The sequence below is a fragment of the Coturnix japonica genome, chromosome 3 (assembly GCF_054131305.1).
Source record: "Coturnix japonica strain WE chromosome 3, WE-NBRP24, whole genome shotgun sequence".
Taxonomy (NCBI): domain Eukaryota; kingdom Metazoa; phylum Chordata; class Aves; order Galliformes; family Phasianidae; genus Coturnix; species Coturnix japonica.
The window spans coordinates 73167520-73195451 of record NC_140665.1 but is presented as its reverse complement, the minus strand read 5'-3'; the positions used below and the strand labels follow the sequence as shown (position 1 = coordinate 73195451).

The 27932-nt window shown below is 43.6% G+C and overlaps 1 protein-coding gene and 1 long non-coding RNA gene across 2 annotated transcripts in view; one reads left to right on the top strand and one right to left on the bottom strand.

Moving 5' to 3' along the window:
• Positions 1-732: 732 nt before the first annotated feature.
• On the bottom strand, positions 733-24897 carry TBX18 (T-box transcription factor 18). The gene is made up of 8 exons (XM_015858965.3): positions 24494-24897; positions 24090-24273; positions 22535-22636; positions 19495-19666; positions 13057-13224; positions 11792-11856; positions 6999-7093; positions 733-4358 (listed from the first exon to the last, which is right to left on the bottom strand). The coding sequence occupies exons 1-8, from the start codon at positions 24750-24752 to the stop codon at positions 3634-3636; spliced, it is 1770 nt and encodes a 589-aa protein (XP_015714451.2). The 5' UTR covers positions 24753-24897; the 3' UTR covers positions 733-3633.
• A 1357-nt stretch (positions 24898-26254) lies between these two features.
• The window catches only part of LOC146761475 (uncharacterized), a 40390-nt gene continuing 38712 nt past the window's right edge, over positions 26255-27932 (top strand). The window contains exon 1 of the long non-coding RNA XR_014944164.1: positions 26255-26407. This is a non-coding gene — a long non-coding RNA (uncharacterized LOC146761475). The remainder of the gene's footprint in view (positions 26408-27932) is intronic.

Genomic DNA, 27932 nt, shown 5'->3' with positions numbered 1-27932 from the left:
CAGAGGCCTGATATTTATGATCAAGCATTTTCATGCCTACTTCTTTTGCCCTAATTCTGGTCATTTGCAACAATGCTGGTGTTAAGTGACTACGAAACCCTAGTATTCCAAAGCAATCATATTTTCAGGCTCTGTGCCCTATGTCACATGGAATCATTTACTGCAGTACAATGAGAAATAAGGCCTCTATGGATAGCAGTATTTCTGTGGGGATAAATGTTGCTCGTTGCTGAATAGAATCACAGCATATCCAGCTGTTTATTGGGTGTAAACCCTGCCTTGGGAATCCATGGATTTTAGAATAAACAGAAGGGAGAGTGAATGACCTAAGTAAGTACATAGAGAAGATATGCAAGGCATCAAGCTCTCATGCAAGCACCTGATCATACAGAAGTGTTAACTTCCCAAATCTGGCTGATAAGGGGCAGCAAAACTTGTCTTGGCAGCTGGAATGAGTTGGTCTATGGAAAAATAGCATGGCAAGGTACTCACTCCTCCACACATCTTACAGCCCCAGCTGTCTTGTGCAATGCCTGCCCCAGCCTCTTCATAGAAATGATAGTATCCATAGCAGACAGGTAAGCTGAAACATGGAAGGACTGTGGGCTAGATAGATCCCTATAGCTTACTGAAGCACCTTTGAGTTTCAGAGCTTACCTTGGAGTCACTTTGCTTTTACTGGAGATGTGGAGGAAAAAAACAAAAAAAAAAAGAAAAAAAAAAAAAAGAAAAAAAGGCTCAAGTCCTTTAATTTTCCAAATGTAGAAAAAAGTGTTTAGATACACACTTTAATATATTTTCTGTGTCATTTTTGTAAAATACAGATATATAATTATAGATATAAGGCATATATAGCATTTACTATGTTAATAAAAAGCTAGTCTTTTCACAATGGCACACCAGTAAGTATTTACAATATGATTCAAATTTTAAGGAACAAATGTTTCAAAACATATTGTGCGGCTATATGGAAGGAATACTTTCAGGAAAAATATGAGAGCAGTTCTAAAAACTTCCCAGGTGACAAAGCACACGCTCTTGTTGGGGGCACTTCCATGCTACATCCATCCACAGTCGACTTTTCCTCCTTGTAGGAACTCGCATGACTTAGCTCTTCCACATTCCTACACAGTCACAGCCTTTAAGATGACATGGATAATTATATTGCTTATTCCTTTTCACATATAGATTAATTGTACCGCTCCTCTCATTTAGCATTATGTCCAACTGCAACATTTCAAAGTTTGGTCTGGAGCAGAAATTACACAACTCTTGTTAACTGAAACCGACAGAGCTATGACAATTCACAACATTGAAATACTGACCTTCTTTTACATATCTTAGAACCATTTCACAAATTATTACTGGGAGTTTTTTAAACAGTGTTTTTAGTATTATAGGTCTGCATCAAAGGACAATGCAATGCAAGAAACTAGCAACAGACCCAAGTTACATTAATACTCTTTGTTTTCCTCACACACGGGCACTACCCAGCCATTCACCCTGAATGTACTGCCCACGGTACATCAGATGTAAAGATCATCTTCACCTTTCATGTACAGTCAGCATTTCCTAATGAGGCAGAGAAGTGCTATTAGTACATTTTAGAAAAGAAAAAATAAAAGTTAAGTGAATTGCATAAGGTCACTTGGGAAGCTTGTGACAGCAAAGAAGTAAACTCATCTCTTCCATGGCAGGCTCACCCTCTTATCTCTCCAGCTTTAGTGAGAACTTTCTAAGCGTCTTCTTTAATATAAACAAAACATAACTGATAGGAATAGAGCCTTCCCCAGGCACCAGCTTAAAGTTTGTTGCGGTGCCTCTTTTTTTTCCTAAGTACTAAGGAAAGACAGAGAGAGGGCTGCTTCTGTATGCGTTATCTCTGATCTACTGAAGAAACATTAGCTGCACTGAGTATTTTTTTAGGTGGTAGTTGTTAAGCCCACTGTTTGCCAGGAAAGACATCAAAACACTTTCACTGAAAAATGTAAAATCTGAAGGCCTTTTTCTCCTTCAGTGTTGAACAGGGAAGCATTTTTAGTTACTTTTGTACCCACTTTATGACACCTTTATATCACCTGCGTAGTACAGAGGAGGGTTAGGGCAATGTTGAAGATGGCTGATGGTCTCAATCATTAAAATCGCTTCCATACCCTTTGTGTTTCAGCTCCAACAGGCACGCAGCCGGAAAGCAGCTCTCGCAGCAGGACCATGCACACCACAGAGGTGCAGGCACAGATGAGGGCAGAAGAATCCCCAGGACCAGCATCTCCCCATGTCCTCATCACACTGAAGAAGCTTGATCAGGAGCAGATTTTGATCTGCATTCTGTTCTTGCAATTGCCAGTTAAACCAGAGATGGGAATTCCATAATTCCATAGCAAAGACTGAGAAACAGAGCAGCAGAAGCCCCATGACAGAAAGGAACAACAACAAAAGACAGAGGGCTCCCTGGAGGGAAGGAAACAGGCTCTAGGTGTTACACAGTACCTTTCGAAAAAAACTACTAAAGGAATTTTGCCCATTGTAATCCCAGTCCCAACTTGGCCACATTACAGGGAGGCAGCCAGAAGAAAGTTCTGCTTTTATATTGCTTCTACGGGCAATATGAATGCAAGTTATGAAATACTGAGGACTTTTTTCTCTTATAAAAAAAAAAAAATGGGGGGGAGGGGGGGGGTCACATCACACAAAAAATGGTAAAATCAATCACAGAATTTCTCATCCTGCACACTTTTTCTAAATCAAACCTGCATTTGCTTTAAAAAAGTAAAAATATAAAAACAAAGATACATTAGAATATCCTACTGTTCATTAAATGTCTTATAGGCAATATTTATGATGGAAAAAAGATGAGTCAAGCCCTTCCTTTGACAAAAATGAAGCACCCCAAAGTTCATTCTGTACCAAGGAATGCCATTTCTTTGGCTGTTCGTTTAAATCACTCACAACACCGCAATTTGAATAAGCGCTATTTATCTTCAATTCCTAATCATAAATCTAGACTAATGCAGAAAAAAAACACTAGTAAGAATGCTGTGCCGTTGATAAGCTAAAAACAGCGTATCATGAGAAGGCAAACTAATCTTTCTGTTTACTTTGTAAATAATCCATTAGCTAAACTTCTATTTTAGGCTGGATGCTTGATACTTAACACTTGAAAGTCCAAATACTCTTCATATCCCTTATAACAGAGAAGAAGATTGTAAAATGCCTTTGGTGCATCAGCTTAACACTGCATGAATGTTTTAAAGAATCTCACTAGTACTACAGGCAATGTAAGTGGGCTTGTTTGTGTCGTTTAATACTCTAAGTGTCATTTCATTCTTTAAAGGGGTTAGAACAGAGGAGGGGGAAAGGGGAGGAAGTCTTACTTAATTTGTTGCATATGTCCCAACGTGTTACACAACTAAGTGTATTATACCAGAAAACTAAAGCAGTCTGCGCTGCAGAAAACTCCGTGCAACTCAAAATAGGAGAATAATCTGGCAGCAAACAAGTCAAAAAATCAGTGAAACTTCCTCTCATATTATATATACACACACTTTACAAGCTACATCGATTGTCCCTTCATACTCCAAAAGAAATACATTGTAGACACCAAACATACTGTACTTTTACTTAAAGGCTTCATCAAACCATATGTGCAGACACTTGAGAAGATGAGAGTGTCAAGCTTCCTAGGGTCCTAGAGTCAAAGAAATTCTGCTGCCCCCCACTGCTAAGTAAGTGCACTCCTTCCACAGGGGGCAACATCTGCCGATCCGTCATGGTTCCACTCGGCGAGGACCCCAAGAAACTTCCTTGGGAAGAAACAATTTTCTCAGGACTGGCAGCCAGTTTAGGGGATGTCGAAAAGTTATATCCGTACAGAGCACAGGGACTGTGCAGTCTAAATGTGTTGTAGGAGCCTTGGTGGGTTTGATTAGTGGTAAAGGCATTGCTGGAAGGGGATGGCATGATGTACTGGAGCTGTGGAGACATCCCTGAAATCTGCATAGATAAGCCAGTTTGCGGGCAGCTGAATGCATCCCCGTCATTGCCGCTCATTGACATATTCACAGTTGTGCTACTCGACACACCAACATAAGAGGGAGTCCTTGGGGGTGCAAATGTCTCATTGGTTTGGTTTGTGAGCCTGTTGTAGGTTTCAGCCAAAGAAGTGCTGTATCTGTTCAGGGTCAAACCTGAGCGGGCACAAGCTGTGTAGTCAGCAGGAGCAAGGCTACAGAGCTGGCTAGTGTTGGGACTGAGATGGAAGGCTGGAGATGAGCAAGGGGAACCCGGCAAAAGGTGAGGGTGGGTAGAAGGCACTCCACTGCCAGATCCCTGGAGCAAGGTAGAAGAACCTGCATTTCCTGGAAGAGAATATGACAGTGTAAGAAGCATGCTGGGAAAGGTTCATTTTCTAGGTGACAAATCGAGACCATTGTCTTTTATAATAACCCTTGATGTAAAACACTTGACATAAATTCATGCAAAATATGTATGTGCATACATGTGAAGGTGGATGCATGTGGCTCATGCATGTTTTTAAATAAATCATCTGTCAATGGAACACCAGCTGTGCTCTTGTGACCAACACTCAATACACCCAACCTTTCAGCTCCAGACCAAAAGGCTAACTACTTTTCATTTGATCCTGCAAGAGAACTGCTTAGCAGCAACAGTGCAGCCATCCAAGTACCACACCACAGGAAGCCTTCTTCAAAGTTATGTATTTCGTGTGGTCTCTGTTGTTGCTATACTCCAGAGTGGGTTTCAAGCCATGCTCTGCACGAGAAAAGCATCTTTCTGCGTCTGTCACTGTCAGAGCACCACATAAGGGATTGGCTCCTTATCTTAAATGATAGAAGATTCCACAGATAAAACAACCTCAGGAAATGCACTGGCTGTATATTGTGCATTGTTATTTTACTTCTTGCAGCAAACTGTTGACAAACTACTCATTTACTGCTATCAGAACTTTTTATATGACAACCACAAGCACTGAGAGCTCCTAAATATGAACTGCCTGCTGTTCATTTGTGAGGTCAAGTATCTTCTGAGGACTGAAAGTTTCTCAGCTGCAAGAAAACTTTTGTCTTAGAAAAATATATCTCCTGGGAAAGTGAACACAGAAAAATAGATCTGGACCTTTTACAGTCTCCCAGGCCAAAGTCACATAGCAAAGAAGACATTCCTGATTGTTATTCACAGTAACAGTCCGACAGCTTGTGATACACGCTGTCAGTAAGTCAACAGGTTTTCATGATAGGTGAGCTAAAAAAGAAAAGTAAGTTTAAAATGAAGTTTGCCTCCTGCTTGCTTTTCTACTGACAAAACTAAGAAACAAAAACCCACACACACACCAAGCACAAAACGTGATGAGATAGCTCCACATCTCAGAAACCCTATGAACTCAGGTTGGATATTAGGAAAATTTCTTCACAGAAAAAGTAGTAATGCATTGAAATAGCTGCTTAGGGAGGTGGTAGAGACCTTGTCCCTGGAGGATTCAAGAAACATGGAGATGCGAGACTGAGAGACATGGTTAATGAGCACGGTGGTTATAGCTTGACGGCTTATCTTAGTGGAATTTTCCAACTTTTTCTATACCAACAACCTCACTGTCTGAAGATGGCCACATTAAAACTGGGACAAAGTTCTAATGGGGTCTTTCACCAAGTCTCTTTGCCTAAGCTCTAAATCACTCTATTGTCCAAGGCACATTAAAGATTTTGCAAGGATTCTAGTTTCCATTCTCCAATCAACAGTAACTTCATAAGGTCCTTAACCTCAGGCTACAGCAGAGGGGGAAGCCCATGGCTGCAGTTTCCCTGCTCTCCAAAAGTTTGGCTATGTACAAACAGATGGCAACACAGTTGGTCTACCCCCTACAAAGGAGAAACAGGAGGTCTTCACAGTGAGTTACCCATCAGTCTTACATAGTTGGACAAGGTCTGATGTTATTGTCCCTTCAAAACACCCTTTAAAAGCACCCTCAACCCCTCCCTCTGCCTAAAAAATTGTCCATGTTCATCCCAAGTATCTGTGACTTCACATGAAAAGTTATTTTTAACTGTTCACATCAAGCACTTATGCTGAAGATTCATCAAAGGAGCAGTCTAAGGAGAAGCTAAGAAAAGTGATTTCTGTGTGTTTCTGTATTTTCTGGTTTCGTTCTTTTATTTTTTTCTCCTCTGGCATATATTATCAAGAAAGTAGGTAGGATGTTTGTCAATTTGATAGCAGGAAAAGTAATAAACCAAGAGCAAGTCTGATTTAGGTGAGAAAAATTGAGAGGTTTGTATATGCACAAGTATGCCCTGGAAATAACGGAACTCAGAAAAGAATACAGAGATACCTGTGTCTGAACAGGCCATTTAAAAGCCCATCTCTCCTTCACAGCACTACCACTATGACAGGAAAGAAAAAGCCAAGCGATTATGGACTAGAGAGCAGGAGAAAGCAAAATTTTCAAGCTCTAGGATGCGAAAAAATGCTTATAGGACTTTCACTGAACAATTTATTGGTCTTTAAGAATCAAAGCTTTCCAAAGAGAGAACACAATTAAATGCAGAAGTATTTATTCAATACAGATAATACCTATTCTTTCATGCATTTATTTATTTATTTTAATCCTAAGCACACAAGTAATTCCCACATTTGAGTTTGGATGTTTACAATGGAAGTCACCTACAAATAAATACTGCCTTGTGTACATAGCTAAAACATAATACTCAGTAAGAGTTTATTCTGTCTTTAACTGTCATTTTCCTCCATGTGTGATCTGATTTATCTTTATGACCTAACACTTTTACTGCCACAGTGCTTAAGTTAGCACTTCTTTTGTAACTTCAATTAATTCCAATGAGAGGTAATGGCTGCCAGTGGGGTTAGTTAGTCATTTTTTTATGTAGGTGGCACACTCATCCTGATTTCAGTAAGTAATGATGGATATAAAGAATTTTATCTTAATGCAGTTTTGTTTTGGAATAAAACACAAAGGCTATTACCTTGTTTAGGTATCCCAGGTATATCTTCAAAGGTGAGTGTCCTAAGGGAAGGTCTCCAGAAAGCGTAAGACTCCACCAAAGCTTCCAGTCCCATTCTATTTAGAACAAAAAACATTTTGTCATATTCCTCTGAATACTTTATCTCAAAAACACAGAAAAATGATCAACATTTCAGAATAAGTTTGCTAATTTAAAGTTCATTTTGCTTTTTAGAAGAGCCTTACATCCTAACCCACAAGACTGCTACAGTCTGCAATCATTGGGCTGATATCCTGCAAAGATTTTTCCATTTCCACAAGACTGCTTCTCTATTATGATTTTATTTGGGGTGCTGGCTTTTTTTTTTTTTTTTTTTTTTTTGAGTGGAGCTGGCTGCAACAATATTAAACGCTTTCCTACCACGGCATTTCCTTTAAAGCAGCTGCTCTAATTGCCAGAGAAGCAATCTCCTATTTCTGACTAGAGCAAAGGTGATCAACTGGCCATTATTGAAACCGGACTTCAAGTCTTTTCTGATGAGTTGGACAGTCACACAAACACTGTGAGCAATGAAGGGGCATACAGCTCTTTTGCAAAAAATGTTGTGTCTCAGGTGCGGGGCAAAATGCCTTTAGAAAATAAAGATCTTTAATCATTTTCCTTCAATACTCTCATGACAAAACAAAACTAACTATCTACACGGTCATGGCAGATCGTATTTAGAAGAATCTCTACGTCCAGAAAGTAAAGGCTCATATGCTTTCTCACAGAATGCAGCTGCAAGTTATAGTTCTGCAATTATTTTTGGCTTTCAAGCCCCAAAGGCCTGTTAAGTGTCAGCACCAGATACATACCAACTATGAGTGCCTGCCTTAGAGCAGCAACATTTGTAAACAAGAATTATACAAACAGCTCAATTTGAAGCTACCAACAAGTTCTTCTAATACTGCTTCTTCTACTTACATTTCCAAGACCACAAATGTATTCCAGGAAACAGTTATAAAGCATTTATTAGCTTAACCTCGACTAAAAAGATAGCCTTCATTTTCTGCAGTAATGGTGAATTTTCAATTCTAGTTAAAGTGGAGATAAAAGCCACCTCCTGGAGGAGTGTAGCCAAGGTGATAATTTATACAAGATGCTTTTGAACAATTTCCACATTTTATCACCACTCTAATTTGCGCTATCAAATAGCCAAGTTTATTTAACAAAACAGTTATGTTTTTCCTGAAGCATTTAAAGAGAGAAATTCTGGACCTTTCCTGAGTAAAAGTTTTTATAGGGTCAAATGTAAGGCCTAACTGAAGAATGAAGCAATTCTCAGCACATAAATTCTGTTGCACTTTGCAAATGTACAGGGAACACTTTTAAAAGGTGAAGCTACTGATTTCTGTAAAATAGCCTGTGGAACTAAAGGAAAATGACCTGAAAGGGAGTATTTTTAATAAGTAAGACAGCCACAATAATTAAAGCAACTTTGAAAAGTTAAACATAGTGGTGTGCAGCACTTCCTACACTTTTCTCACAAACTAAGATGTGTAGGTGAGAAGTAGAACAGTTTGACCTATGAAGATAGAAATCTTAATATTTATATAAGTCACTCCAAAAGTAATGCCTCCTATTTATTTCCATTAAAATTACAACAAAGAGCACAATAAAACTATTTGACAGAGAAAATTCTCAGCTACAAAACACCATTTTTAACATAGTCACCACCATTACCTACGTATTTTTGCCAGAGATGAACAAGAGCCATCATGCTGTGCTCATACAGATCTGCACCAAAGATGATACAGCAATGAAGGTAACCACCCACTGATTCACAGCTGCTATGATGGCATAGTTGCTAGGAAAACGTTGCCCACACAATCCATCTTTCTTCTGTCCAAACAGATGGAAGCTGGAAGATGCCACATCTGGACTATATGGTGGGTATGCAGTTCAGCCAAGACTGGCAATGTGCTTTATGGTCTTGAGACTGTTATGGGGCCTGGTGTTGTGTTGCAAGAGAAAAGTTGTCTTCTTTATCCTTACACTGGAAGCTGGAGCCTTCAGCAGAGCCACTGTCATCATGTAGCAGTCAGAGCTGACTGTTCACCTGGGTTCCAGGAAATCCAGAAGGATCACTTCTTTCCTATTGCAAAAAAAGCCCGTATATATCACTTCGCCCTCTGAGGGCTGCATCTTGAACTTCTTCATGTCACCACTCCATGGACTTTCATTTTGACTCTGGCTCATAGTGGTAACAACACATCATCATTGGTATCAGTGCATTTCAGGAAACTGTCATCTTCAGCTTCACCAGGGACTGCCTTGGCACAATCTTTGTGATATTCCATCATTGCCACCACTTAAGTGACATTCATCTCCATACACAGTCCTCTGGCTGTAATCCACTAATTTGATGAGCTGACTGAGATGCTCTCCATTTTGTGTGACTGCTGAGCACAGCCACCCAGAAGGTTTGTTGACTTCTACGGTGCTGTCAACACTGCTGAAATGCAGCACCTCTCTGTGCTCACACCCACTGTTTGGCCTCCATAAACATCCAGCAAACATCAATGAATGTCAGTGGGTGTTATGTTTTCCTCTTGGAGGAAGTCAACTCCACACCTCTGCTTCATCCATAATTCCATGCCAGATGCCATTTTGTCAGACTGCCTCTTTGCTGCCATCTATCGCAGAGCAACAAAATGCAATGGAATACTGGCTGGAAGGTTCAACCTCTACTGCCATACCACCAACACTTGCCTCTGACATTTTTGGTCAACATAATAAAATAGGAGGCATTACGTTTGCAGCAGGCCCTGTAATTTTTGTGTTTGGTAACAGAGTAAACTATTAATCAGATGAGTAAACCAGTGCTTTCCTCAAAAATTTGAAACCTAAGCTTCACATCCAAACATACTTATTCAGTGCCACGAAGCCTATCAAAGAGAACATCAGTACTGATTTCAGCAAACTAATGCCTCTTTGCAACAGAGTACACAGAGTCACTTCCGTAACGAGTGCTTTTATTAGGGTAAAAGCTTTCAGACCTTATCTAAAACCAATTCCAAAACACACCTCTACAAGACAGGCTTCATAGTTTACAGAAATGGACTGTAACAGTTTTTCCTTTCAAAAACATGCCCCTTTTTAATGCCTGAACCCAAACAATTCCTAGAAGCTAAACCAAAAGAACATCTCTGAACAGCCTCCGTACAGTAACTAGTTTTACACAGCTGCAGCTGCAGAGCAATTTTTTTCTTGGGTAAACCCAAGTACACAAATCAAATTTTGCTTCTTCAGTCACTTCTTTTATCTGGAAGTTACTGCTAATTTAAATGCAAAATAGAAAGTAAGAGAAATGGACAGAAGTCTATTTATGCCAGGGCCTGGGACATTCTTTCCAGGTTTCAGGACAGGGTATTGCCAATTGTTTCTTGACAGAAGACAAAAATCTTAGAAAGCAGCAAATATGGACTGAAAACTGAGAAGATACTTGCAGTGGACTCCTGTACATTTTTATAGCTCCATCCCTTCTAAAAATGTTCATCTTCTAAAAAATAATCTTGTTTGCTGTCCAGTCACAGCATTTAGTTAATTCAGGTGGAAGAACAAAACGGTCTTTAAAGCTGTAGCCTCTGCTAAAAGTAAAGCTCAGTAAAGCAGCCAACGAAAGATTCTCTCTGAACATTCCTACCAGAGCACAGTCTGCTCCCTTCTCTGGAAGACTAGATCATAAATATAGCAGCTGTAGACAGCAAACGCAAAGTGGTCACTGGAACTGATGTATACTATGCACCGCAATTAAATGCTGCTTTTTTTAGCTGAAATGGTTGAACACGCAATTCATAACAGGCTTAAGTATTTTGCATTGAACAATCTTTGCATAAAATACCTCATCAGTTCTGGCAGCAGGGACTAGACCTAAGCCTCCACTTTGCACTGCTCAGATTCCCTATTGCTATTTTGAAAGAATAGTGGATCAAGAAAAAGCAAGCAAGTAATCAGTTGAACTGCAACAGAAAAGGTGGAAATAGGGCCTGCTTCAAGGTCATCTATAGCCTAGTAAGAAAAGCATTCACCTGGGAAGTGGATTTAAAACTCATTAAGCAAAAGAAATACTTTGACACACATCTCCAGCCTCCTAAGCACGAGTAATAACTATCAGTTACTGCAGGAGGGGAACAAGATTCTCCCTCTTTAAGAAAAAAGGAGTCACTTTATCCTAATACACTCACATGAAGGAGATGGATATTCATATCTGCAGTTTGTGTCTCTAGCCAGGAGGGAGACTTCAGGAACAGCTTCTTCTGCTGGCCAGCCGTGCTCCCTCGTACCCTTGCCTGCTGGCTTTGGAGAATTCCCATGCCTAGGTCAGTATCATTACCTACATGCTCACTATGGTGCCCAAAGATCACAGCTTACAGCATCATAGTGACACAGTCCCCTTGGCTGTACATACTTCCCTACTCCCATCCTGTGGCACACTCTGGTCTTAACCAACCTCTTAAAAATCACATACTTCAGTCTGCATTAATTTGATTTTAAGCCTTCACAGTATGCTGCAGTTTCCAATGAAAGGAAACATGAGTACTTATGTCAAGCCACCTGCCAATCAGTTCATGATCAAGAGGGTCAGGGGAGGAGGAGCAGGAAGCCACCACTGAGATCTTTAATGGGAAGACTAAGTGCTCCCTCAGGGAGCCCAAGTCCTCAGACTAATTTGTAAATACAGGTAGTCCCCTCAATATGAAGGATATCTACTACCAGCCTTCACAAACTGGCTCTGTCAGCAACAACAAGCCCACTCCTTCTCCAGCACCTACCTGTTACGTCCTGAATCTCTAAACCCTTTGGCAAATGGATTCCTGTCAATCTTCAGACGAGTTATCTGTGAAGATGATTAAAGAAATTAACAGCTGCAAAATTCAAGTAAGTAGTACAAAAAGTGACTCTTCTGACAGTGAAATATCCTAACTCCCAACACTTAAAGCAGAAACATCTCAACATTTGCATGGTTTAAGACAGGTCTCTTGAAAGGCAGCAAAATAAGGCCCAGCCTTCTGGCCATTATTTTTGCAATTCCCCAGAGAAGCTAATAGGTATTTAATGCTACTAAATGGCAGGTTGGAATTCTCAAAGAAAATCTTCTGGCAAATGTCATTCTTCACCTAAGAGAGTACATTGCCTAATTGCAATAAAATTTAAATTAAATTTTATTTCCGTATGGGTCAAGAAGGAAATGTGAAAAGAGAGATTATCACTAGGCTATTGTGCCCTATTAAAAAAATAAAACGGAGGGGAAAAAAAGATGCTTGTAATTTACTTAAATAAACAGTGTATACACCAAATAATTAAGTTTCATTATTTATTACAGTCTCTTTTCATGGTTCTCCCTTTGTAGAGATGACAAGGCATATATAAGTTCCTAAAATATACTGTAATTTATTATATGGAGTTAATAAATATCACAGCACTAAATATAGTGTCGCTCTGTATATTAATACTTAAACAAGTGGCAATAAGAACCAAACACTGGAGTCAGGTAAACTGCAATTTAGTTTAGGGTGTGCATGGACCCAGATAAATCATATGTTAATAATATGTATGCTGAATCCAGTTAATGAAAATTAACGCAGCTTTCTTCAGACATCAGCTTCCCCTTTAAGATTGCAGGGCACCTAATTCAGACAGACTTTTGACATAACTGGAGACAGGTTCAAAATGCTTGAATATCTGATCACTTATCTACACTTAGAAGTGCCTTTAAATTTCAGACTCCTCTTTGACATCTGTTTCAGTGCCACATTTATAATTAGGACACTATTAACTTTAATGCTGTCAACTTAAAACTGCGAGATCGTCATTAAAAAAAGTTACTTCTTATACACATCATCTAGCCCGTATGGCCTGAAGTCTCAGCTATCGCCTCTGGGCGCTGCTGCAATACTACTAGTGAAAGTTGCTTGTAATATTGCAAGAGGTTTAGACAATGCTTCTTGGTGATATAAGAAATATATCTCCTTTTGCCCCGTCTCTTACATCTCTGGTCTACTCTGAAAAGCCTGTCAAGCTCTAAGCAGAACGTTACCTGTTGATTTTGGTATGCTGTGACAGTGGTGAAAACTGTCTCTGGAAAGGAGAATGCTTTAACTCCTTCTCCTGAAGGGATAGGCTTTACCGGGGACAGATCATCTCCACAGTCTTTCCGGATGACGTGGACACGAGGCTGGTATTTATGCATAGAGTGAAGGATAATCTATGCAGTCAAAATGAAAGGAAAAGATAACATTTATTAGAAAGGACACCCTGCTGCTCCAGGACTAATGGCTTTTTGGAACAGATTAGGGCATGTGTTTACCATGCCACTTACTGGAAATCAAATGTTTTCTTTAACCTCCGAAGGTTCTTATTACAGTAGTCTAATCCCTGTGCATTTATGTTATTGCCAACTCCAAGCATTTAAAAAAATATGACTTGGGAACTGCAAAATCAGGAAACTGGCTTAGAAAATGTGGGGGGAGCAAAGTCCTGGTCTCACTGGAATTAGGAAAGTTTCATTGCTTTCCCCCCCCCACTTGAGCCTGGATTTGATCTAACACGATTAACAACAGCAGCATTTGCCGTTTGTTTTCAGAGCCCTCAGGTCATGCTTAGAGCATTTTTCTTCCTGATATCCAGAAGGCTGGAAACGTGTCCTGTTTTGAACATAGTCTGTGACTTTCATACTCTGAACCAGCAGAAATGCAGAGTAAAATAACACCAAAAGCCACAACTGTGAAGCGTTAGTAACCATAGGTTTGTAATACATACACAGACAATGAACATCAATACCCAAATCCCTCCCAGCATACAAAAGTTCAAGTAAGAATAAAGGATAAACAAGAACTGTATGAACTCATAGAGCATTAAGTTAAACAAAAATAGTTCTTGGTATTGTTCCCAAATTTTAGAAGAGATTTAACATATGCATTTTTTTTTCTTTTTTTTTTTTTTTCTATTCCACTTCAGCTAAAACCACCAAAAAGAAGACTTCAATAAAACAAGCAAACAAACAAAAATCAAAACCTGAAGCTCAGCTATTATTCTTGGAAGGTCTAATAAATTAATAAGTTGATAAGTAAATGGCTACTGGCCTGTGCAACCCCTAATCAAAAATCAGGGGAAGTTTTTTCATTTCCTGCTCCGTGAGTAGCCTCAGAATATGTATATGCTCAGACACTTGACAGAGCCTTTATGCCTGAATGCCAGATACCATGGAAGCTCATTCATCCAAATGACATAGAGGACATTGCATTCATTTGGCTAAACTAGGGTTTGGCTAGTTTAACACACTTGGTCCCGGCCAAATGACATGACCCCATTTTAGATACGCCAAGTTTCTGGATAATCATGTTTTTTATTAGCCTGCAAGTAAGGCTTTGACGATGACATCACAGGCTTCAATTAATTTGCTCAGGGAGCGACCTGTGGATGTTCTTATAAGAGGCCTTTTCCTAGTTTCTGAAATCTTGAGTAAGTAAATGTGCATGCTTTACATCTGTGCTTTCAGTTCTCTGTGGGCAAAGATCTACAAAATGAAAATGTAGCCAGCACGGGATATTCTTGATCCCATTTTCCTGTGAATAACCAGTGATACCAAGGAAGGTCCTGGTGCAACAGAAAAAAAGAAAAAATATCCATCAAGGAAACCCCTTTCCATCATTTGAGCTCATCACTATCCTGTGCTTTGTCGTCTACGCGTGCACAACTGAGCATGCACACTTGCCTGTATGCAGTGATAATCCAGGCAGCTATGAACGACTTGGTTCATGTATCAGAACAAGCAAAGTTACAGCAGCATGGGGATGAACACCACATGGAGAGCAGTAGCACTATGCAAACAGGGTGCAGAAGGAAAGGCGAGTGCAATGCCCACTCTGAAGGCCTGGTGCAGAGCTGAGCCCAGGCAGGGCATAGAGCAGAGCAGCGCCTGCACCCCTGCCATAAGTCTCCCTCCAACCTTCCCCACAGCCACACCGCCATGACCAAAGGACACCAAGCATGGCTTTCTCCTTCCCAGGACAAGCACAGGGAAAGGCTTTGTCATGCAGAAGTCTCAGGCTCTTTTCTGAACTGCTCCAGAGGCAGCACAGCAATATTTTACCCCTCACTCAAGGCTGGCAGCTTCCCTAAGCATGCAGCAACAGCAAGTAGGCTGTTTTCTAGTATGTCCTGACAATTACCAAGCAAAATCCTTGTTTATCAAACACAAGCTTAACTCCCATACTGCTATAAAAAATCCATTCTTCCCCCTATATATCGAGGCCTCACACTCAAGCCCTTCACCCTTCCTCAGTAGGTATGGGCAAATAGGACAGTGAGAGCTGAGAAGGATGTTGCCCACCAGCACCGTGCCATCACTTCCCAGGGCAGTAAACCTCTATGACACAGTGAGAGTCCTCAGTGTTGTGGCACTTGGACCACGGCAGTTGCCCTGACATTACTATTGGCCTGGGAGAAGGAGGAGGCCACAACCATATGGAAGCAGCATGGAGTAACGAACACAGCATTCACAGACACACAAAGCTTTCTCTGTCCAGAGTCACCTCACAGTAGGTGCATGGAAAGGAGCTGCCACGATGAGGTCTCAGTGCTGGCTCTCACCTTCAGTGCTACCATGAGACAGACGTCACAGCCAGTACCAGTGGGCTCAGTTCTCCTATGGCATGGTTTCACTGTCCTCATCTTGCTGCTGTGGTCTCCAAAAATCTTCCTTCATCAAGCAAAGCCTATGTAGTCAGGCTTTCTGCAGTCAGGGAGATGTGTGGAACAATAATTTCCACAAAGAGGAACTACAAGTGCTGATGTTTTCCAGCTTTTCAGCATTACAAGCCACAGGGACCCAATGATAGCAGAGCTTGTTGCTCGGAGCTACGGCACGGAAGGGCAAGAGCCCACCACAGCCTTCAGCTTAACCCCACTTTCAAAATGAGGAAGTTAAAATCTACTGTACACCCGTGAAACAATTAACACACTAACAGCCTCATTTTCACTCAAAGTTAGATGTTCTTCAGCATCGAAAAACATTTAGTTGAAGAGCAGAGAAAACAATATCAAAAATAGTAGCTTTTGCCCTCTGTTCAAATTCAGACACAAAGCTACATTAAAACAGAAAAACTGCCCAGCTCAAATTAGACAGGGAGACCCATTATACAGCATAGCAGTTATTCCCCAGTCTGGAGGCAAGAAGTACTGACTCATGAGACAAACAACACCCAACCATGAGCGACCCAATCTCAACATCAACCGTAAGACACAGATTTACTTTTTCACATCTTAGCAACTCAGACAAAAGACAAGAATGCCATACAGTATGCGTCTCAATGATCTGATCTAGCTTTAACGCCTGTATAGGCACACAATCTTTCCAAAGTAGGAATTTGCTCTGGGCCTCTCTTCTGAGATCAAAAATATACCAGGAAAACATCTCCTTACAAATCCTGCTTGATCTCCTCAGCCTGCAAGGGGAACTCATGTATCAGAATGTCCTACGTGCAGATGTACTTCAAAATCCCTCCACAGAACAGCACTATAAAATCATGTCATCGCAAACTCCCACTCAAAACACTGACGCAAACAGCAGAAGGCAGCAAAAAGCCCAAAGAGTGATTGAGAAGCCAAGCAAGATGCCTCAGAAACAGCCAGCTCCCTGAACAAAAAGCTAACACCAGGCCAACGGGGCCATTTGCCGCAGGACCTGCACAGCGCAAAGCAAGCTGGCTGCCGTCAGTTACTACCACCATATAAATACCACACAGAAATACTACCTGAGCATCTGTTTGCAAACACAGCCACCGTTCCCATGAGCATGAGTCACTTCTGTCAGTGGCTCTGGGAGTTAATGCTCCGTTAAAAGGGCTCTGGGTTGAGCTCACACAAACTCCCGACCTCAATGGAAATTTACATGTGCAAGGTCAAAACCGAGCCCCAGGATTTTAACACAAACACTCTGCAAAAACTGACACCTTCAGGGAGTGCAGGGAGAATAAAGATTTCAGCAAGGATCAAAATCCCAGAACCAGGCAGCATGGAACGTATACTGAAAGAACAGCTAAATCCTGATACTACTTGCGCCACTGGAGGAAGGAAGGCAGAATGCAGAGCAGCTATGGAGGCTTCCCTGAGCCATTCTGCCTAATCAGGAGGAAAAAAAAAAAAAAAGCTTTCTAATAACATAAAACACACCCAACCTCCCACAACAGAGGTGGGAGAATCAGAGCACTTGATATAAAAACTAATATTCTAGGGACAGTTTGGACCTGACCTCAGCTCCTCTAATCCACCATCCCTCCTCTGGTACCCTCTGGAGAAAAATGGTTCCTTCCTGCTTATGAGAAACAATTGTTTTTTTTATATTCATCACAAAATATGATTATTCGTTTTCCATTGTTGCTGGAGGCATTCGGAGTCTACATAGCTTTTTCAATACAGCATTCCATGCTACCATAGCTTTAAAAGAAAAAATGTACCCATTGGAAAAGACACTTTTCTGCTTTCTGCTTTTGCCTTTTCTGGTAATTATGAATGACATGTTTGCAATTTCCCAGATTTAAGAAATATGAAATTATTTTGCAGTCATCCTTCTTTTGTCCTTTTATTTTAATACTTAAATTTCCATTTTGAGGAGGAGGGGTGCTGCTGTAGCTTTGAATCAGTTCAATGTGTCCCAGATCATTGCGCTAGAGCTTTGCTTCACTCATTTCCAAATCGACACGCTTAACTAAAGACCAGAAAATTTATATCCCCTTGCATTATGAATAATGGCGAGCTGCGTACACTACGCAGGTTTCAGTTCTGAAGAAAAATAAAGCTAAGACCTGGGATGGAAGCATATAGCAGTACAATTTTCTACATGCCCTAGAATTCATAATGGAGTGTTCTGTGGCTGCATATGCATGGGTAGACTCCTGAATCCATATTCTCCTGCTTGGAGACCACTGAGTACAAGGACCAGCTCTCCATTGGAGAAGCAACTTCTACCCATCTGCTTCCTTTTGTGAAGACTTTACAACAAACTCTGGACTCAGAGAAAGCAACTCCCACCCAAGGAAAGTCTCAAATACACAGTCACTGGGAAACTAACAGGACAATCTGTGCGAAGACTTAAACACTGCCTACTGAGATTCCCTAACTGCAACTCTGGAAACAGCCAGTGCGCAATATGTTTTCTACAATCCTGAACAAAAGTGCCACCAACTCAAAAGATACAAATATCCTCTTCCTTTAAGAAAAGTATGGGTAACACAACTATGAACAGCACTGTACACAAGGGAGACTCTATCACACTAGCTCGCTCTGTCTAGCCCGTCTCCCATATTCCTGTGTATGTAACTTAAAAGCTTAAACTCCTGCACAATTTGACCACAGTTTCAAGTCAATCTCCTTTGCAAGCAGAAACAGGGAAAATAAGCATCACACTCAGAATACTTGGTTTAATGTCAGAGTTCAACTGTATTGGAAGATGCATGTAGTATCTTTGCACCCTGTCCCAGGTATGTTTTTTTACTCTCACTCCTGTCTATGCAGGGGAAAGCATCCCACTTAATAAAGTGTGCTACATTAAGGGCGATTGAATCTACATCCTGTTTCAAAACTTGCCTCTTAGATCTCAGAACTCTACTGCCTGGAATTCAATGCTTCTTTTGAAAGCAAGCCTACATTTGAGATTTATTACTGGATTTTTCCAAAATTAAAGACTTCGCTCGGGCTAAAAACAATTCTCATTTTTTAATTATTTCCTAAGGTGTCAAATGAAACTATTTTAGGGGTTGCTGGAAAGATACTGGCTTACATCTGTCATGTTTCAACAGTTTTGAAGAGAAAAGGAAATATTAACATAACACATTTTGTCACATTAGATAATGTCATAACTAAACAATTTAGAACTTGCAAACAGAACACTCATACTACATACGTCTTCGCCAGTTTTTCAGAAGTAATGAGCCTCAGCTGTGAAAGGGTCTCGCTTCATAAGGTATGCAATAAATCATTATCGGAGCAAACCCAGCTCCCATGTTGTTCGTTTTTGACTGCAATTATTAACACCTCATGGGATTTCACACAAATGTTTAGGTTAAGAAAATAGTTAAGTGTATTTTTATTCGCATGAAGTTATTACACGCTATTAATGTTTCTCCTAGCCACTTGTGAATTTAAACGTACTTTTTGATCAGAGCAGAAGTTGCAAGTAACACGCTTGGTGGGAAAACATGAGAGCAATTCTGCCCCTTCGTATTAGGCAATCTAGCCTTGTAAAGTCTGACTTTGCAGAAGGAGTTTTATTTTTGAGGGGGGAGTAAAACAGCAGGCTCTAATAAGCAGTTAATTATCAGAGAAGAAAGTAAGCAGATTTTAAATCTGAACGGTAAAGTTCCAAAACAGCTTTGAAAAGTCAAGCCTATTTCTGGCACTCTGAAGCTGTATGTCAGAGTCCTGCAGGGCTGAGCAATGCACCTACATATCATACCGTAAAAGAGCAAGTACTCACATGCCCTTGATCATCAAGTTCATTATTGGTGAGCTTCAGTTTGTCGAAGCTGATCACTTGTCTCATCCATGTCTCCCCGGAGGCCGGTGAATCGGGGTGAATATAAACACGAGGTGGTACTGGGGAGTCAGCGTTACCAGCCACCATCCACTTGGAGCTATGATAAACATACCTGCAAAAGAAAAACAAATGTCTATCACCACAGAATCTGGAATTATTTATCAGTCTGAATTAATAGATTAGGCTCCTTACAACTATAGCAAGAACCCATCAAATAACTAGCATGAAAGTACAAGAAATATGATTATCTTAGTTCCAAAGGACGGGTCCAGTATGTGAAAGAGGAAAGTTAAAAACCTGTGGTCTCATTGAAAATCAGTGTTTCTAAAGCCCATAATAGCCTTTTCGCTAGCCTCTATGCTGAGGTTTAAGCTGGTGTCAAGTCATTGACTACTACAGCTCCGCTCTGAAAAAGCATCAGCAAACATGGCAGAATATGGTCCTTCACTTATCAAATCAAGCAGGAATTCCATATTTGGAAGATTTAACATGTTGAGTCTAGTATAAGAGTCTATAAATAACACTATTGAAGGGAGACAACATTGTGATTGGGAAAAATAATGAAGCTATGTCAAACTACGTTCTAGATGTTTCTGAAATACCGTATTATTTTTCCTGAATACTATCACAGAAAGGCTCGAAAATTAAAAAACACAGCTTGTATTTCATTTGATAGGCCAGTGCTGACAAAAATCTTTTTCTCATGTAAGAAGCGCTTGCTTTGGTAGAAAACTTATTTTGAAGGCAGATACTTCATAGGGCAATTTTTAAAAGTGCTAAATAAAAATGCCGAGGTCTTTTTTTCCAACTACAGTAAAATTCCTGTGAATCAGTCCTTGTTGGTTCTTTTTTTTAATCCATGAAAGAGTATCATATGTTTGTACAATTTGGTTCCGAAGTAGAAAAAGCTGAACAACGATCAGAAGTTAAAATGATCCAGTGCACACAACCCTCCATACAGCACCTATCAAGCTGTAAAAGGAAGATCTGGAACAGTGGTAAAATCTTTTCCCAAATCCCATCTGGAGACAAGTTCGCAATCCTAAACCATGCAGTCAACTGCTGTGACATTTCGCCATCTATTTTATATTTGTTGCTTTATAATATATATACTTTTCCTACAAAAGTAAATAATATTCTAAATATTTTACATTTATGACAAGAGTTTAAGCTTCCTATTATTTACAATGAGGTCCAATTTTGCTAGAAATCGAGACCTAGGTTCGATTTTCTTCATTCCTGTTTAGTTTTGCTATTCGCTATGACGGTTGAAGTCAAGGCTCAATGTAAGGCTGCTATTGCATTTGCAAGACAATCAGCTTTCAAAGCCACATGAGCAGCGCAAGTTAAATAAGGCAGAAATAGATGAATGCATAGATTGCATACAAAGCAAGGAGAATGGGAATCAAGAAAAACAGTAACATCCAGTAGGAAAATTAAAGACATGGTACTCAAATATGATCGCAGAAACTTAAATTTGCCAGCTACAACAATAATGCCCAGTGCACAACACTAAGCTACTTCACTTACCGGGGACCATGCATCTTACTATGCAGACAATGCAGACAGCATGAAGGCATTTATTTAAAGTGAACTGTGTTTAAAATAACTCATACTCAGTGCAACTGTCTTTTGTATGAATATTTTTGTTCAATTTGAACTATTTACTTTCTCTTCCTCTGCTTTAAGAAGGTGCTCAGACCTACTAGGAAGGATATCTTTTGATCGCTAAGTAAATGCAACACTAAGTCTTATTTCAGCTGCACCACTCTGTTCCAAGGGAAGGAAAGAAATAAAAAAGGCATTTCTCCCCTATGATACGGCCAGAAAAGTGATGTGCATTGGATATGTTCAGTGTTTCTACCTGCACCTTGCTGAAAAAAGCAAAATCAAAAGCAGTACTAAGAAACTACTTGCATACCGCATGAGAATAAGGCAAAAGTACAGCTAGTGAGGTAAGGACACGCAAAAAAACATAGGGTGCTGTTTGTTTAGGAAACAAGGAGGCATTCCTGTTGAACCAACCTTTTAGTCTTAGCCTGAAATATTCATACTTCTACAATTAAATAGGCAGCGGTTTCCCCTAAATTACACTAAGTATGGGGTTGAAACGATCGAAACAGCATCAGTAGGGGCCCACTCCTGCCTCCACTGAACCACTTGGTGAGGCTGATCCTGGCTGCACGTTTGTAAAGCGTAACACACAAATGTCCCCAAGTAGCAGTGACTGCTGCGGGCCCAATCCTGCTACCATTGCTATAGGAGCAGGGCTTTAACACAGCCTAACAGGCTGTCTGGAACTACAGCTGCCCTCACAGCAGTCAGAGCTTAAGCACATCGCTCCTAACTCTCAAATGCTGGAAGAACAACTACTTTTGTTCATCACATTATTTTTCAGACAACTATGCCATTTATTTATTTATTTATTTTAATAGTAATTAGAAACACTACCCTTTGTGAATCTAAGCAGACAAATATCTCAGTGATAAACTGCTACTGAAGTAAATGAATCACTTTGAAGCATGACCAAGAAAGCTCGTGCACGTTACATTCTATCACCATTCAGTCAGAGGTTAATGCCAGAATGTTTTTTTGTAATTGCCATTAAATGCTAGAAAATTGAGCATTTCTCCTATCTATCTACGTGTTAACAGGAAATAATTCCCAGTGATATGGCGAGGAATAACACAGGATAAGAGTACCACAAGCACAGCCTGCAAAAGCAAGAGACAGAGTGCTTGCCCACAGCACACATACAGCATGAGCCAAAGGCACACAGAGCTCCAGCAACACTCCTGTTAGTTCTGCACACTTGGCACACTGATTTTATATACTTTTTTAACATCCCGGCTACACAACAGGAATCTGAAGGAGAGCTGAACACCGCATTCTGCTAATTTATATGCTGTTAATATTGTCTTGCAATAGCTAGGATCCCCACTGTGCACATCGTATGTCTCCTGCCTGAAAGCCACCGTACCTGTATCTTTTGTTATCCACCGGCACAATATCCATGGCGATGTAATACTGCTGATGGGGGTCTAAACCTGAGATCTTCACTCTCATTGCGGGAAACATCCGCCTGAACATGGAAAGAGAAAGGTCACTTTTAATGCAAAACAGAGTGGGGAAGGGTTGTTTAGGACAAGGAACCGCTTGGTGGGATTTTCCTCGTTCTTCCCTTTAGCCCACAGAGTCCTTTCTGCCGATTCCAGTTACACAGCCATGAAACGGCCCATTCGATATGTCAAAACAGATTTCAGAAGTGCATTCACTTGAACAATGCTCCGTATGTTTTGGGATACGCTTTGGGAGTACAACTATTACCACATCATTTCAGCTTTATTGTTAGACAGTAAATCATTTTGTTTCGAGGTTGCGCTTCAGCAATGAGCCCACTCGAAGCCCGTTAGTTAGATATGCATTTCTAGAGATGTGCAAACGCAGCCTCGGTGCAAGAGCACCGCTGCTCACAGCAGTGCAAACAACTGACAGCAGCAAACGGCACACTGGACCTCAGCACGTTGCACAGCTGGGTCTGCGGTGACACAACCCGAACGCTGTGAGGATGGTTATAAACACAACGTGCTACGCCGTAACTGAACAATATGGTCTTTATTGAGACGGACTTCCTGTCTGCAGCCTGCTAAGGTAAAGCGCAACGGCTGCTCTGCCTTTGAGAGGTACAGTAAAACTTCTTTATTGGAAGCAGAAACGGGCGTACGGGCAACTTTGGAAAGAAAAAATACGTTCGCAATCCACATCCTTCTGGGGAGAAAATGGAGTAATTAGCTGGTGCTGTCGTTTCAGTGTAAAAATGCGTTTCTTACTTCAGCCTGTGCTTGGCACGGCTTTTATCGAGAAAGTTCATTCTTGATGCTAACAAAGAAAACACTGCACCACTGAGCTGACCGCAAAATGGGAATGACTTGTGCGAGCTCTATCAGCCCGAAAGCCCTTCTGATTTATTATTTGCTGCTCTCTAAGAAAATAATAATAATAATAATAAAAAGAAAAAAGAAAAGAAAAAAGAAACCAACCCAACAATTACAAGTCGTTACTGGAAAGAAAAGCCCCATGTCTTTGATTTCTGAAAACCCCGAGGGTAACTGCACACCGTCGGGCAGCGCGCTGCCGTTGCGATGCACCTGTAAGGTACAAAAGAACCCCCTGCCCGGGCTCCCTAAGACAAATGTTACTTTGTGCTGCTTGAGACCGCGTTTCCATCATTAATAAAGCTCCTCTGAACACTCAGAAGGTAGCATATGGATCCAATAAAATATGTTTTTGTAATTTCTAATAAGTCCAGATCCGCTTATACTATCCAGGTTTTGGCCATCTGTACGCTCTGGGAAGGGGAAAAGTTTCCCCTCCGAAGGGCGCAGCGCGCAGACCTCACCCCAACGAGCGGGGAAGCCCGAACGTCTACAGCCGGGGCCGTCTCCCTAAGCCGTACATCCATTTCCTCGGCGCAGTCCCACCCGCGGAGATGCCCCGGCTCGGCCCGGTCTACTCCGCTGCCCGGGAGCCGTTACCTGCCCGCCTTGGTGATGATCATCTCGGTGCCGATCTCGTGGAAGCGCTTCCAGAGCTCGGCGCCCTGCAGCTCCACGCGCGGCGCCTGGGGAGCGGGCAGAGGCGAGGCGGGCCCGGAGCCCTTCGGGGAGCCCACGACGGGCGAGGCGGGCGGGGACGCCGCCGCGAATCCCTCCTCGGCTCCTGCGGAGAGAGCGGAAAGGAAGCCAAAGGGCCGGGACAGCGCCGGGCGCTCCGTCGCGCGGGTTTCGTTCGGGCGCGTTTCGCTCAGCCCTCCACGCGCGTACGGACGGGTTATACGGAGGGATACCGATAGCCGCGCGCATCCCGCACGCGGACGTTACGAACTCTTCGCCTTCCCCGTCGCTCCCAGTCCCCTCCCCGGGCCGGGGCGGCCACTCACCGGCGGGCCCTCGGGCGCAGCCCGGCTCCATGTCTCCGCCGTTCCTACCGCTGGTGGCCGCCGGGCTCCCGGCGCAGCAGCCGCTGCCCGCTTCGTCGTCCGCCGCCTCGTCCTCGCCGCCCACCTTCCGCCGCTTGGGCTGCCGCGGGGGCGGCGCGGGGGGCTGCTGCTTCTCGGCCCCGATGAGCGCCTCCACCGAGAAGGCGTGAGCCTTCAGGCTCATGGTGGTGCCGGGCGAGGCCCGCCGCTTGTCGGCCATGCCCCCCCTGCAGCCAGCGCCGCCCGCCCGTCCTCCCGACCGCGCCGGCTGGGGCCTGGGCTTTTCCTCGCCTTTCTTTTTAAATCCGAGTTATCAGCCAAGTTTTTTTTGTTGTTGTTGTTGTCTTTTTTTTTTTTTTCTTTTTTTTTTTTTTTTTCCGAGGGGAGGAAAAAAAAAAGAGCCCTCTATTCCTTTTTGCAGATGCTCCCTTTTTCTCCCCCTCCTCCTCCTCCTCCTCCTCCTCCTCCTTCTCGCTCTGCCCCGTCTGATGGGCCCAACAGGACTGACATGGGTAACAAACGCTCTGCGGACACAAATTAGGGCTTGTAATTGAAATTTGTTGCCTTGATCTGTCAGCACTTCCAGGCAGGAGAGCGCGGGGACGGACCGCTCATTAGTGCCGCGGGGCGGAGGGGCCGGGCGGGGCCGCGGGGCGGGGGCTGAGCCCTCACGGCCGCCCGCTGCCCAATCAGCGCCTCAACACCGCCCCGGCTCGGCCCGGCCCGAGCGGGGCCCCGCGGCGGCGAACAGAGAGGGGGGGCCCGGCCGGCATCGCCGCACCCTGCGGTGGGGGTTAACGGGAGCGACCCCCGCAACGGGAAAGGGGGGGGGGGGGGAAGGAGGGGGTTCTGCCTCGGGACTTCGTTCCGTTCGGGCCCGGTTCGGGAGGGGGGGTCTGAGCGCTGCTCGTCTGTCGGGGGTCCGTCGCGGTGCTGCAAAAGGGATTTGGGCGCAGCCGCTCCGACGCCGATCGTTGGACGCAACCACGGCCTCATTCAGGTGCACGGCGTAGGGTCGGGGAAATCCTTTCCGAAATCCTTCCCATGAGCGATACGATGGAAAAGCTTCAGATTTGGGGCAGTCACTCTTTGCCGTGCGTTCCCAGGGAAAACCTATTGGGATGTTTGTTTTGTTTCCCTTCGTTCCTCTTTGAGTATTTGCGTTTGGGGGGTTTGTTCGTTTGTTTCCGGGCTGCGGAACGGGACCCGGTGATGGCACCCGGGGGTGAAGGAGCCGCCGTGAGGGAGACGTGAAATGAGCTGTAGGGTTTCACCTATCCCCAGCGCGCGGTGTGTGCCGCGTTTCAATAGCGGATGGGCCGCTTCGTCGGGGAAGGGCTGAGTGTTAAACACACCCAGAGATGAGTTACCCCACGTAGCGTTACCGGTGATTAAATTGTTTACATCTCTTTCAAAGCACGAGGGAGTGACAGACAGATAAACGATTAAAGAAAAAAACAAACCAAAACCCCACCACGATGGAAGGGTTGTGCCGTACACCCCGATAAAATCCCACTGCGGGTCGAATGGGGCTGCGGGGAGCTCGCGGTGTCGCGGGGTTCGCTGTCTGCGCTCTCCGTCCGGGACGCATTCACCGCACCGCGGACTGAAGCCCGTCTGAGCTGCCCTGCCCCGCCGCAACCGAATCCGATGGAAATCACATGTGCGAGAGGGGTCGGAGCGTGTTAAGCTCGAGGATCCCGCAGGAGCTGAACCGCCCTCGCGCTGGGGCTGGGATCGATAGGGGGAGGTAGGAAGGAAATGGCTCCGGGCTGCCCCAGGGCGCTCCGCGAGCCGCCCGCCCGCCGAGCTCCGACGGCGCCTTTCGCGGCCCCGCTCTTCCGCTGCTACAGCCCGGCGGGGCCGGCAGAGCAGGTAGGGGCTCGGCGCGGAGGGACGGAAGGGGGGAGGGGGGCGGGACCCCTTCGGGAGCTGCGGGGACTGCGGATGCGGCGGGGTGGCCGCGGGGGGAGCCGGGCCGTGCGGGTTGCGCGCATCACGCAGAAGGGCCGCATCACCCCACTTGGTGTTGGTGGTGGTGATGCCGGGAGGTTGGGCGCTGGCCGCTGTTGGGTTCTTATCTTTTTCTTGCTAGATTTCTATAGATTCCTTGTGACGTTGTTTTCATTTCTTGACTTTTTTTTTTTCCTTTTGGTGTTTTGTTTGTTTGTTTGTTTGTTTGTTTTCTTTTTTTTTGTTTGATTTTTTGTTGTTGTTGTTTGTTTTAAACAAACCCAAACGGGATCCAATTAAATGTACCAAACAACGTGCGGTCCATATGTCTGTGAGATTTTTTTTTTCTTATGGGATTCTGCAAGAGAGAAGAATCTTTCTATCTAGCGAGCTGCTGATGGGATAATGCATGTATTCAAAGCACCTTTCCGGGGTTACTTTTGTTCCCAGACGGTGACATGCGGTGCGGCTCTGCGGACACTCGGGTGAGGCGCTGCGCCTTCGATACAGGAAAGCCTCACATTGCGGCTTTCGAAAATAGAAAGATATTGAAGCCGTTTTTCGCCATAAAGATATTTCTTTTCCTATTCTGCCTTCGAGAATGTCGGGTGCTGTTTAGGAGATCCTTACGGCTGTGCATCGCCGTTCGCAGTGCGATTTCTGCAAATGTTTCCGAGTTACTCGGAGAGGGACGGAGTGTTCGCGAAGCGCTTCGCTCTTTCAAGCCCCGTGTGCTGTAACTTCCCAGCAGGGGAGCGGAGGAGCGGTCACCGAGGAAAACATATTTATATCATTATCCATTTTTTCCCCAGTCAGCCCAATGGTTTCTCACTGACAGCGGGCAGCTGACGGGGCCGCTCAGCCAAACGCAGTGAGAAAGTACAGACGGCAGGGAAAGATTCGCGTGTAGATCTCATTTTTGTGCGTCCCGAATTCTCCTCCGCCTGTTTCTCACCCGTAGCCGGTGAGAGGGAGGAATGGGTCTGAATTAGCACCTCAGATGTCCCACTGCCGGAATGAGCAGAGAACCCGGAGTGGCTCTCAAGGAGCTGCAGATCTCTGTCCCAGAAGACCTGAGATAAAGTTAAGAGTGGCTTTGACTGAACGGAAGCCACTCCGCGGCCCCGGACGTGGCGGGGTACCACAGGCCCCAGCCGCCTCATAGAGGGGCAAAAATCCGGCCGAAGCGTCCTCGGGGCTCCTCTTCGTTACTACGAACGTGCGTCACCTTCCGCGGGCGCGCACCGCGCGGCTTCAACCCGCGCTGCGGTGGCTTCAGACGCGCGCAGCCTCCAGCGCTCGTCCCGGGGCCCAGCCCTGCCACGGCTCCTTCTGCACCTGGGACGGATCCCAAAATCCGCGACGCGGCCCGACCCCAGGCTCCAGATGTAGATGCTCCCAGCCCGGGAGCGTAGAATTGGGAACCGGGTGCAAGGGGGGGGGGGTG

Excerpts from the sequence above, each read along its gene's own strand:
- TBX18 (XM_015858965.3), bottom strand. The coding sequence starts at position 24,752 with ATGGCCGACAAGCGGCGGGCCTCGCCCGGCACCACCATGAGCCTGAAG. Across the intron at positions 24,274-24,493 it reads CTGCGCCCGAGGGCCCGCCG|GAGCCGAGGAGGGATTCGCG; the intron begins GTGAGTGGCCGC and ends CTCTCTCCGCAG. Across the intron at positions 22,637-24,089 it reads ATCATCACCAAGGCGGGCAG|GCGGATGTTTCCCGCAATGA; the intron begins GTAACGGCTCCC and ends TTCCATGTTCAG.